This window comes from Pseudochaenichthys georgianus, chromosome 24 (genome assembly GCF_902827115.2).
Source record: "Pseudochaenichthys georgianus chromosome 24, fPseGeo1.2, whole genome shotgun sequence".
In the NCBI taxonomy this organism is placed as follows: Eukaryota; Metazoa; Chordata; class Actinopteri; order Perciformes; family Channichthyidae; genus Pseudochaenichthys; species Pseudochaenichthys georgianus.
The window spans coordinates 26,625,070-26,638,075 of NC_047526.1; the positions used below are offsets into that span (position 1 = coordinate 26,625,070).

Sequence of the window (13,006 nt, forward strand, 5' to 3'; positions counted from 1 at the left end):
AAGCGACAACGACTGTGATTCAGTGTCCTCAGCTGTTCAGTCTATCTATTGAAGAATGTTGATTATTACACTCTGAACTAGTTAAAACCTCGAGCTAGTGGAGGGTTCTTCAGAATTGATTGTGGCATCTCAACCGTGTGGTCAACTCGTGGCCCGTGACATGTCTTGTGAATTCTCCGGCCGAAGCTCCAAATAAACCGTCAGTGTTTGCCATCAAAGCTCCAGCTCTCCATCGTGACACTGTTTGAGTCCTGACTGCAATTGCTTCAGAAGTTTCCCCCACATATGGCAAGTGCTAGTTAGGAACACTGCTGTTAGGACAGAACATGAGATGAGTGAAAAATAAATACAGGAATAAAAAATAAATAAAATAAAATGTTCCAACTCCCTAAAACTCAGAAACAGGACTGGAAGGGATGGGATTTCTAACATGTTTGAGATTTTTGCACAAAACAGCATTTTACTCATCAGATGAAAAACTAAAGAGGGGTTTCCAAATCTGGCAGAGCAGGTGTTAGTGCTGCCAGATTTGGCACCCCCTCTATAACTTTGTCCATCATGGTCACACTGTCACCAAAATCACACAAGAAAATAAAACAAAAAGACAACATTTAAATGTAGGCAAAAAGGCCAAACAACATTTCCGCAAGCATGTTTTTGGGTCATTTTAGAGTCAGTAAAGTAAGCGTCCCCAGAGCGAATGATGCCTATGAGCTTCTTAGTTTGTCATGGAAATATAAATGGTTCATTGCTTCTCTGTTACTTTACAAATGAATCAGTCCACTCCCAAGCAGCTTCACAAATGAAATATGTCCTTCCCAAATTGGAACTGCACAGCTGGGCCCAGAGCTTAACATAATGAAAAGGCTTCAAGCTGCTGAATGCCTGTAAGCAATACTTATTTCGGGGGAAAGCCGTCTGGCTAAATAAGTAACTGAAAGATATTAACAGATTAATCCGTATGCTTTTTCTTTTTTAACAAACCATGTAGCCACTGAATTTTATTTATTTTTTACACATTTTGGATATTCAAAATAGTTGTACTTGTATACAGCTGCATTGAAAGATGTCGTTCTTACTTATGAACATCAAATATTCTGTGTTGAACAGGAAACGCAGTAAAAACTGTTTATTTACAGAACACTGTCAATTCACTTACAGAATATTTGTTGCATGGAATATGAAAAAGCCTTGTGTCCTGCTCAACTGTTATCAGCATACAGCAGTTTATAAACAGCCAAAGACTTAAAATATGGTGAACTCATTGAAGAAAATGTTGCATTTAATAAAAAAGGGTTGGACTTGGATCCCGAAGCCTGCAGCCAGGACCAGTTTCGGTGGTGACACTCAGAAGAGAGGAGCAGACTGCCTGGGGTCGTCTGGCAACACACTGATGGAGTCCTCTGCCTTTCCACACAGCATGCAGAGCATCGTGTACTCCTGGACAACACAAAACAGACTTAATCTACTAAAGGCTAAACAGTGGCAAGAACAACTACCATGAATACTGTTAAATGTGTGTGGTAGTTAAAGAAGCATTTGCGTTAAATACAAATATAATATACATAGTTATGTTCAATAAAACAGAGTAGAATCTGACCTGGTATTCATCAACAACGGAGAAAGTATATTCGTGCCTGGCGACGACATGATCACAGTTTTTGCAAACATCTGTGAAGAGACATTTACATTATTGGATTGATTACAAACCTGCTGTGGAAGACGTTTTTAAGGGAAGTTGGAATTATTACTACAAGCCCCTAGCTTTTTGTGAGTTATAGTGGGTTCTGGTCATTCTATCTTATTCCAAATTTGACCAAAAATGTATCAAAGCTTAAAACTTGATGTTATAATAAAAATCTGAAATCTAAAATATTCTGTAATTTAGGAATCAGCACATATTTAGTAATGTACTACAGCTCTCAGTTAGAGGCGTAGACAAACATCTTCCCAAAACTGTTAACACTATAGTACAGAAAATACCTCTGCATGCTGCGACATGAATACTTTCCTCAGATTTGACTGATAGGGGCCTCGCCCAAAATTAAAAACAACAACCCCCGAAGTGTGTGGACACAAACTCAATTATTATTTCCTTACAACAATAAAAACACAGTCACATTTTCAGGAGCATAAAAAAAGAGTGACTGACGGTCATATGTGATGATCTCTTCTCCATCCTCATCCTCTGTGGCTTTATTGCTGATCAGCACAAAGTCCCTCTGATGGCAGCTGGCGCAGCACCGGTAGTTCATCAGGTAGGAGCCATTCTCCAGACAGGTGTTACCCTGAGCAGAAAGTCAAGGGGAAACCATCACATTTTAGCTTTCTCAATGACAACCTGATTTTGACATGTCATCATCTTTTGCGGAAGTGGGAGATGTTCTCAGATCTTCTACTTGAGTAAAAGAAGAAGTACTAGAGTGAAGGAATCGTCTCTTACAAGTAAAAGTTATGCATTCAAAAGTAAAGTAAAATTACACAAGCATTACCATAAAAATATACTTAAAGTACCAAAATTAAAAGTACTCATTATACACATTGGCCCTTTTCAGAATAATATACAGTATATTGTATGTTTTGATTATAATTATTGAACTGTTTATCAAAGTTGGTAAAGGTAGAACTCATTTTAATTACATAAATTACTGCTTGCTAGCTTTTGAATGTTACTCCAGGTGTAACTTAAGTATTATTTAAGTGTTGTTCATATTTTACGTCATTATTCCAAATCTGTAAAGTAACTAAAAGGTACGAAACAAATGTAGTGGACTAAAGGTACACGATTTATCTCTGCATTTTAGTGGAGTAGAAGTACAAAGCAGCATAACATGGGAATACTCAGGTAAAGTACAAGTAGGCCTATCTCAAATTTGTACTTGGTGTACTCAGTAACTTCCCACCTCTGCTCTTTCGCAGCGGGTTGTTTATCTATCTTTACATGATACGCATAGCAAGCTAACTACAGTAACGCCATTCAGATAACTAAACATTAACCAGTATGTTGCCTTAGTAACTCACCCTGTCCGGGTATTCCTTTTGCACGCAGCCGTTGCACATTTTGAAGGAAAATCTTAAAACACTGTAATCTTCTAACAAACAGCTTTTCTTATTCCTCTTTTTGGGTCAACATATCCTCTTCCGCATCGAAAGGTGGTCTCTAAAGCTCACAGATCTGTAGATAAACGATTGCCGCTAAAGCGCTTAATTCCTCTTTGCAGATGTTTTGTAGATCTAAGCAAACTGAGTGTCGTGACACTTCCGGTGTCGTCTTTTTTTCCTTCACAATTTTTTCAAAGATATCAGAAAAAGGAACATCATTGTTCATTAAATGAATACAATTGGGATGCATTATATACAGAAAAAAAGAGAGCGAAATAAAACCAAAATACAAGTGGTCAAACAGGATTTAACGTGTGTAGAAATTGGTACAATTATATTTGTGAAACTTCCGGTGTCGTCTTTCGCACACGATTGGCCGCCGCAAACTTTACGTAATCTACGTAAGCAAACATGGCCGTTGACTGCAGTTGACTTTTTTTGCCATGTGAAATACAGCTGGTAATTATGATTTATTAACAACTTCCACATAATATTTGGTTGAGTACAAAACGTCATGAATGAATTTAAATGCCGATAACTTTGCACGAGCGGTGAATTGCTGCCAACCGTTTAACGTTAGTCCAACTCAAACGTAAACGCTGGTGGTGATTTACCAAACACGTTTTGCTGCTATTCTAAGTCTAAATTACATAATTGCAATGCTATATTGGTTATAAACGTGTGAAGCATGATATTATATAAAACTCCCAAAGGTGTTTATTTAGTTTAGCCTTTATGCTGTGATAATATTATGCTTCTGAGTGGTTGCAGTTGGGCTCGTTTCTGGAAAGCTTGTGAGGTTATCATTCTTGTTTCACCTGTTCAGAAATGGCAAAGGTTCAAACACCAACTAGTAATTCGAGGAAATCCGCTTTTAAGAAGAAAAACAATGGACAACACTCCAAGAAGGCCAAAAGCAACTACTGTACACTGTGTCGTATCATCCATTTGAAAGATGTAAGTGGATCTACATTTACAAATATATTTCAGTGTTTTTATATATAGCCATTAAATGTTTAATAATGTTGACGAGATGTCTCTGATCTACAGGAAGCACAAGATCATGTGCATGGTATGCTGCACCACAGAGAGCTGGAGACAGCGCTGGGCACGTGAGTGATATTTGGCAATATTAATATGACCCTGTTCTCTTGCAAAAATAGTACACATACTTAATACACTTGTTTAGACCTTGCATTGATTGACTATTCCTAGTTCCATTAATTTGTAATACAACACTTCAACAACATATGAATAATGGATTGATTGGTTGTGTGCTGAAACTTGTGTTGTGTCTGCACTTGTATAAAAAAGGTAAAACGATACACAGCTCCAAAGTATTTCCCTGTCTTTCTGAGATAAGTAATCATAACACGCACTAACCAGCTTAAAAAACGAATATCTAACAAAAATGTTGTTTGTTTTTGTGTTCTTCCATTGACAGGAATTCATTTCATGAATGTCAGGCATGTAGCGCATCCTCCATGGGTCTAAATGAGTATGCTCAGCACATCTCTACCCCTCAACACAAAGCCAAGTTGCACAGCTTAAAGTATTCAAAAATAAAGCCCCTACCTCTGTTTAAGACTCTGAGCGATGAGGCCATGAACTTGATCCTGGAGAGAAACAAGACCCTGAAAAAAGAGGAGTAATAAGTTCATCTTGTCATCTGTTTGCAATTGATTCTCTCCATGATTCAATGCGCTTTAATAACTGTGACTTGTGGTGCATTACAGGAAGAAAGCAGGAAAAAGGAGGAAAAGGAAAAAGAAGCAGGAATATGATCAGAAGCGTGCAGAAGTGCAAGGAAAAAACATAGCGGTGTCCAAAGCAGTGTTAAGGAAGAACAAACAAGTGAACAATTGGAAACTGCAACAGGGAACCTTCCTGCCAGGAAGAACCCTTGCTGTTGTTCAAAACAAAGAGAATAAATTGTCCAGTGTGAAAAGGCTTCTTCACCAAGGAGAATCATCTCTGCCTAATCAAAGCGGAAGATTGTCTTGTTTGTCAGGAGAGCCGGGTCACACTCAACATTACGTTCCTGTTCACAAGGAATCAGCTCAGCAGTGCCCCCAAAGAGACCAACATAATGACTATTACAACAAGCCATACGATGGAGACTTCACCAGTGATCACCTTCCTCATAACGGAGCTATCATATTTGGTGTTTGCCAGAGTGAGAGTTCAGAATGTTCTCATTCAGGAAAGGAAGCTTCAGCTCAACATTCTCAGACAAACAAATCCACAAACGCAGCTCCGATACGGGACGTGGACGTCAGCGCGATGCTGCGGCAGATCAGACGCGCGCTGGGCGTGAGGGAGCCGTGTCGGGCCGATCGTGAAGCTCGGAAACAGAGCAGTGAGACGGGGGGGCAGACTAAAGCTGGGAGACAGCAGCAGGCACGGTGCTCCTTCAGGAACAAAGCCAAGGAAACTCCCATTCATGTTGCCTCTGCTGCAGCTACATCTATGCCGTCTTCATACGACAACAGCCCTGCTTCTTCCTCCACGGCTGGTGCTGGTCCATCTAACATTGCTCCTATGTGGGAAAATGTGTCAAATGGACCAACTTTAGCCCGCAATGTTCGAATTGCCCGTGATTTAGCCACAGTTCAGGGAGGAAAAATGCCTGTGCCTAAACCAATTATAAGTAAGGCGTTTAGCTTATCAGTCCCTAAAGGCAAGTCAAACTGGAGGGAGATGTACGAGGACAGGAAGAGGAAGAAGCAGGAGAGAGGCAAAGTCAGGCCCAGGTAAACATTGTTTTAACTGTCAGTGTTGCCCTTTGTCAAACATACGTTTTTATATCTATTGTGTTGTGTGGTAACAGGTTTGGAATTGAGCTTACGAAGCGTCATTCTGAAAAAGAGAGTTTAACACGAGCAGAGGGAATCGACATGAGTCTGTCCGAGGGCTTTCACTGGGAGGCTGTCTCAGACACTCTATCAGGCGCACACTGGAACGAACTACCTCCTCCACCCCAGAACGCAACATATTGCGAGTCTTACACCGAGCCGCAGTCAGAACCTCAGAGGCAGGAGCCATCGGAGCAGCCTGACGCAGCACAGGAAGGCTGCAGCACTTACACAGTCCAAGCTGTCCGTGTGAAGGTGGAGTCGAACGTAGCGTTTGTAGATTTGAGTGCCGACAGTGATACCAGCAAGAGGAAACGCAAAATGGTGTGTATTATACAGTTTTTCTCGGTGAGGGCCACCGCTGAAACATACTTTTGTTTTTTGTTAAAACCTGATTATCATGTTTTGCTACAGTGTGATGGCTTGGCTGATAAGGAGTCAAGTGGAAAAAAAAAGAAAACAAAGTCAAACAATGGTAAATATAACTTTTTTATTTGACTTAAAGGTGAGGTAGGTAAGTTTCAGAAACCGGCTCGAGTGCACTAACATTTGAAAGTACACAGCCGAAAAGAATCCGCCCCTTCCTTCAGACTTCCTTACAGAGCACCTCCTCCAACACACATGAACGGGCAATGCACGCCCAATGAGGGCACGAGATACATTTGTGCGTGCACGAGATGGAAGGCTGACAGACAGGGCGGCAATCCAATCCGTTTAGCCGTTTAGTGTATCTCGAGCCGGTTTCTGAAACGTACCTACCCCACCTTTAAGTTAAAAGTTCTATAATTTGTAATTCTGACATACTATGAAGGATTTCTGGCATTTTGACGCATTATCGTTTCATTGTAGTAGTGTAAATATACACAGGTCACATAACAAGGCTATTTGGAAACAGCATATATAAGGAGGCAAGTTTATTTAAATAACATGTTTTTTATGAAGAGACGGCTCAAGGGAATGTACATAATGCAGTTTAAAACAGAAACGGAAGAGAAATTAACTAGTTCTAAACTCCGAAGCCTCTTATTTATTCGGATTGACATTGTTTTAATCCCAGTCATGTCATCGGATAGTCATCCCATAAATCTCAGAGTATATTTTTCTGTATGTTTCCTGCCTATCAGAGCAGGGCCAGATGGACCAGCTGCTGGCTGTGTCTCTGAGGGAGGACGAGCTGAGCCACTCGTTGCAGAATTTCGACGTGTCTCTGATCCAAGCGCGCAACACCCTGCAGGCCGCCTACGCTGAAGTCCAGAGACTCCTGCTACTGAGGCAGCAGGTACCACACTAATGAAGACACAGATTTTCAAAAATCTTTTCCAATGGTGTATTTTCATGGTTAACGTTAAATTTGTCTTCCTTCCTTCTATTACAGTTCACTTTTGAGGTCGACCATCTCAGAGCCCAGCGCATTGAAATCCTGCAAGGGATGAAAGGTACATTACATCTTTGTTTTTGCTTGTCATTGCTTTTTGGTTTACCTTAAAAAATATATTATATAAATATATGTGTATGTGTGAATATATACAGTACGTATATATTTGTATTTGTGTATATATATAATTTCATGTATTCATGTGTATTTATCAACATGGCCGTAATATTTGGGTCCCTGACCAAAATGCTGAAACTGGATGACTAAAGGGAGGGTTATTTTCTTTAGAAGCTATGTTCTCTGCCCCACTGTTTCTACTAATGTAGTTTGATTTTCTGTTTCATTAATTGTCTGAATCAAAATGGAATTTGTTTTTAATACATTACTTTGTTTTTTTTCTCTAAATCTCTTCTAGAAATACACAAAGCAGCATCTAACGTAGAGAAAGCCCCCCTTTTACCTGCAGCCCCTTCTCCCACTGTGCAACCAAGACTCTCCCCTCTGCCTTCCTCCAGTGCCTTCCCCTACTCCCCCTCCGCCCCCCCGAGCCGGCAACCATCGCCAACAAACACACCCCCTTCCGTTAGCCCGCTCGCCCTCCCAACCATACCAGTAATGCAAGACATCTCCCAGCCATCCACCTCTGGGCAAGCCATTCAAATTGTCTCCTGTATCTCTGACACACATCCGGTTCCTGTGAAGTCTCCTGTCTCCTTGTTACCTTCTGATTTCCTCCCTCCACACTCAGCTTCTCCTCCAATGGCTGTCCCCTCTTTCAAACAACCTGCAACAGAGTGCTCTACCAGTGAGAGACAAGAAGAAGAAGAAAAGGTAGATGACAGTGACTCTGTGGAAGAGATTGGAGATGTTGTTTGCATAGAAGCTATTAAAGAAAATCAGCCAGCAGCAGAAAAGCCCGTCTCCACTCCTGTACCAAAAAAAGATCTAAATACATCCGTTGTGGGAGACAACGATGGAGGGAACGAGAGCGACACCTCTCTCAAACTGATTGAGTCCCCCGTCTCGGTGGTCATTAATATCGATGAATCGGACTGTGAGGAAGTACAGAATGTTCCCGTCCAGCCGGAGCCTCCTCAGAGCCCTGTCAGTGTGGAGGTCAGCTGTTCAGGCACACAGACGATCCCGCAAAATGAAGTTGAGAGGTGAGATGGTGTTTAATGCAAGATCCTAAACATTACAAGCAGTACTCTTCTGGTAAATGTGACCTTTCTTTCTCTTGTTGCCACTCAGAAAATGTCAGCCTGCACTTAAAGTTGAAGAAGTAAAGATTCCTTCAGGTGAGTGTTTTTCTCCTGCTTACATACGGTTTCACAGAAGATGTTTTGGATGAAAAGCAAAGACCTCATTACTTTTTTCCCCAGGGTGCATTGGAGTGTCCGAGGATCAGGAGCCGTCAGTTGGAGTTTTTTCTAACCACACCGGCCCCGTCCACGGCCTCCAAGTTCACGACGGCCGCTTGTACACGTGTTCAGGGGACAACACAGCGCGGGCCTACAGTCTCATGGTACGTTCATCAGGATCCAAAATGTCTTCTCACTTTTGCCCAAGTGTGTCTCTGCTGACTAGTGTATCCCTCCCCTGAGAAGAAGCAAATGTGTTCAAACTAAAACCCCTCTCTATCGTGAGTGTTTGTTTTAAAATATAAGACATCATGTTGCCCCTGTGTATCCAGACTAAGGAGTGCCAAGCAGTGTTTGAAGGTCACACCAACAAGGTCAACTGTCTGCTGGTGTCGTCGTCCCCTAACACTCTGGCTCGTCTCTACACCGGATCCAGTGACCAGACCATCCGCTGCTTCAGCATAAAGGTACGAAATACCTGGTCAACCCTGTATTTCGTATTTGACTTTTCCACCCTTATTGGACTGGGTAAAATCCATCGTTTTGTCTAAAAAATATAGTCTTTCCGGGCAGAGCTAGTTATAATTGAATCGTTGAATTGCTAATCTAAAGTTCTGCCTCCTGTTGTCGGGTTTGCATTTTGAACGTTTTATTTTTTGTTGATGCATTTAATTCCTCTTGTCTCTAGACCACACGGTGTCTGGAGCAGATCACGCTGTCAGACAGAGTGTTGTGTTTGCACTCTACCTCCAACATCCTGTATGCTGGACTCGCTAGTGGATCAGTGGCTAGCTTTGACTTAAAGGTGAGTGACACTGTCCTCTGTTTGTTCAACTGTAAAGCCCACTGGGAAGAACGTAATTAGTGATATTGGGCTATATAAATAAACTTTGATTTGATTTTGGCTTTGGTTCAGTCAGATTATGTTTTTCACTTGTGTAGACCTGTAACCAGAGTTTTCTATTGACCACGCTAACAAAAAGCTTTTCTTATCTGTATATGCAGCCACTCATTTGACAGTATTGTAGACTGTATTGCACAAGTCTCGCTTTCTCCTTTCTCTGCCAGAGCAATGTTCTTCCAGTGGATTTAAAAACCAATCAACATGATCTCTATATCTTTCTTAAACCTCCTCCTGATCTCTCTCGTAGACGCTGAAGAACTTGGATATGTTTGACTGCCACGGCCCGCGCGGGGTCAGCTGTCTGGGCACGGCTCAGGAAGGCGCCCGCCGGGTGCTGTTGGTCGGCTCCTACGACAGCACCATCAGCGTGCGGGACGCCAAGAACGGCCTGCTGCTGCGCACGCTGGACGGCCACACCAAAACTGTCCTCTGCATGAAGGTGAGGGCTGGGAGACACGCCTACATCTGGAGGACACCGTTTAAAATCAGAACACCTTTATTCGTCCCACAAAGGGGACATTTACATTGTTACAGCCCAAAGTAAAGAGGCAAAAATAGCTTAATATTAACTAAGAAGCACGCACAATTACACATCCAGTACCAGTATTTAAAAACAATAAGTGTAGCATGTATTAAATAGTGTTATAGCAGCCAGGTTTTTTAGTATTAAAAGTGAAAAGTATATATTAACATGATGATGATCTTTGTTTGGATAAGGACACTAAATGATTCGAAATTGCGACTGACATTTGTATAAAAAGGGTCAGTAGTACTATGTGTTTTCAGAGGACATTTTAGTAAAGAAAATATCACTTGTACATCAATTGTACTGATTTACTTGTTGTTTTCAGGTGGTGAACGACCTGGTCTTCAGCGGCTCCACTGACACATCGGTTCATGCTCACAACATCCACGTGAGTGTCAAATATATTTCCATGAGTTTAACTATCTATGAATACGAAAAGGACGGGCACTTGCACTACGTGTTGATGTGTTTTAACAACAGAAATGTAATAAACAGAAAAGGTCATGAGTCTTGGAAGTTACGGAGACAAAAATATAAAACATGCTTTCGTTGCTTTCTTAATCTTGAAACATTAACCTTTTAATTTAAGCACAGTGACTCCCTGGGTTTGAGTTAAAGGTCGTTTCTGTTTAACGTCATTCATTCACTGTCAACGTTATTTGTATTCTCCTTCTTTATTTGCAGACGGGTGAGTTGGTCCGAATCTACAAAGGTCACAATCATGCCGTCACATCGATAGTCATCCTGGGGAAAGTGATGGTGACAGCCTCTCTGGATAAGATGGTCCGCATTTATGAGCTGCAGGTAGAGTATTTACAACTCCAGTTTACAATAATGTTTAGACAATATTTTTGTAATGAGTGGCACGTGTTTTTAAAAGTTAATGGAAAACAAAGGTATTAGATTTTTTTAACTTCAGACCTCAGTTCAAAAGAAGACCATTTGTATAAGTCTTTCTTTTGCTTCTCCATCCTTGCATAATACTCAAAACAAGCTTTGTCTCCTTTACAAATCACAATTAGACTGCTTATAGTTTTCATTTGTACCATTACAAACGAAGGAAAACCAGTCCCTATTTGAAAAACCTTTAAAAAAAATCTAGTTTTTTTTAATCTTAATTAGTCATCTGTTTCCTTATGTTTCAGGTGAATAACTATATATTATTAGATTAACTTCTGTATTTGTGTCTTCACAGTCCCATGACCGCCTGCAGGTGTACGGGGGTCACAGTGACATGGTGATGTGCATGGTCGTACATAAGAGTGTGGTACGTGGAATTGAACTCGCCCAGCCATCATTTTGAATCCTTACTTGCATGACAGAGGTTGATTCATGATACCGTTGAAATATCTGTCCCACTCAGATCTACACGGGCTGTTATGATGGCTCCATCCAAGCTGTGAAGCTCAACTTGATGAAGAACTGCCGCTGCTGGGTAACGACTCAAACTCATTATACATAAAGCATTCAGAGATTTTAAGTCGGATGAAACATAACGTAATCAGTGCCTTTACTCTGATCCAATTCCAAGAGACATATTCCACAAGATATTGAATGAATATACCATTTCTAAATGCATCTTAACATGTGTCTCTGTGACCTTTGCCCTCTGTACAGTGGTATAACTGCACTCTGATCTTCGGCATGGCGGAGCATCTGTCTGAGCACCTCCTCAGAGATCACAGCAACCCAAACCTGCAGGCGATCAAGTGTCGCTGGAAAGGCTGCAGCTCGTTTTTTGGCACACAGCAGGCTGTTAGAGAGGTATCTTAATCTTGTGGCAGGCACTGTGTCATTCTGTGTGAGTGAAGTATTAGCTGAGTAATGTGTGAGAGTCTGAATCGTGATAATATGAACAGAAATCAGTATAAGAGGCGTTTTTTGTCTTGCTTGTATTTTCTCTGCAGAAGCTTCCTGAACACATGCAGAGCCACGTGGAGAAAGACAGTGAGGTGTAGCAGCGGTGGAGCTGAAGAGACTCGGCATATACGGTTGGAGTCCCATGCGTTACAGTACTTAGCTGAACCCTTGGTTTCAAAGTTCTTTTCAGGGTTTTGGGTTCAATCTTTCTGTTGAATTCAAATGGGAGGTAATTTTCTGTTATTTCTCTAGCTGAAAAAGTACTATTCACATCTCTTTGGTTTTGTGTGTACTCTGGGGTCTCTGTGACAGTCCGCTTGTCGTTGATCCCTGAATGATTACATTTATTATCAGTTATTTGAGTGTAAAAGGCCTGATTACTGTTTTATTTATTTATGTTTTTTTTTTATATACTGTGCATTCGTGACTATTTTATACAGCTACCTTTCTCAGAAACAGAAATGTCATTAGTAAATACAAAGCTACATTTTACAAGCATTTCTACAACTATGCTGCAATGGCTGAAACACCTCCGAAACCTAGGGCTAATATTTAGCAACCCGATCCTACTGTAATAGCGATAATACCATTTGATATGAAGGTATTTTCCGGTAACAATTTCTCCATAATGACTTCCTGACTCAGACTGTTGTCTTATGCTTCATTACATATATACACCATCTATCATTTGATCACTTTTACATTGTTGCATTTCAGAGATGAACGGTAGGCATCGTGCTTGTCCCCTGTATCCCTTCATATGTTTGAGAACTGTTGTTGGCAATGGAAGAAGTGGTGGTGAAAGTTGTAAGACCAGAGAGTACCTTCTAAGAAAGCCGTTTTTAAAGTCATGCCTTCATGTTATACTGTACAGTGTGTATTTGAGTTTCATACCTACTGTATTTGTACAGCAATAAAAAATATCTAGAAAATGTTCCTCTGCTTTTTTGAAAACATTATATATTCTCTAAAAATGCTGTCATACAAAAGGTTACATGTTGGTTCTCATATTCAAACATTACT

The 13,006-nt window shown here is 40.9% G+C and overlaps 2 protein-coding genes across 2 annotated transcripts; one reads left to right on the top strand and one right to left on the bottom strand.

Annotated features, from left to right (window-relative positions):
• Positions 1-1,114: 1,114 nt before the first annotated feature.
• churc1 (churchill domain containing 1) lies at positions 1,115-3,232 on the bottom strand. Its single transcript, XM_034076070.2, has 4 exons — positions 3,022-3,232; positions 2,153-2,288; positions 1,601-1,671; positions 1,115-1,440 (listed from the first exon to the last, which is right to left on the bottom strand). Exons 1-4 carry the CDS (start codon positions 3,058-3,060, stop codon positions 1,348-1,350), a joined length of 339 nt encoding a protein of 112 aa, XP_033931961.1. The 5' UTR covers positions 3,061-3,232; the 3' UTR covers positions 1,115-1,347.
• Positions 3,233-3,485: 253 nt separating this feature from the next.
• Positions 3,486-12,915, top strand: znf106b (zinc finger protein 106b). The gene is made up of 21 exons (XM_034076440.2): positions 3,486-3,561; positions 3,929-4,059; positions 4,153-4,214; positions 4,547-4,750; positions 4,839-5,855; positions 5,933-6,281; positions 6,372-6,432; positions 7,082-7,236; positions 7,333-7,393; positions 7,748-8,495; positions 8,584-8,630; positions 8,715-8,857; positions 9,026-9,160; positions 9,382-9,498; positions 9,845-10,036; positions 10,449-10,511; positions 10,808-10,927; positions 11,319-11,390; positions 11,487-11,558; positions 11,741-11,887; positions 12,031-12,915. The coding sequence occupies exons 2-21, from the start codon at positions 3,931-3,933 to the stop codon at positions 12,079-12,081; spliced, it is 3,945 nt and encodes a 1,314-aa protein (XP_033932331.1). The 5' UTR covers positions 3,486-3,561; positions 3,929-3,930; the 3' UTR covers positions 12,082-12,915.
• The last annotated feature ends 91 nt before the right edge of the window (positions 12,916-13,006 follow it).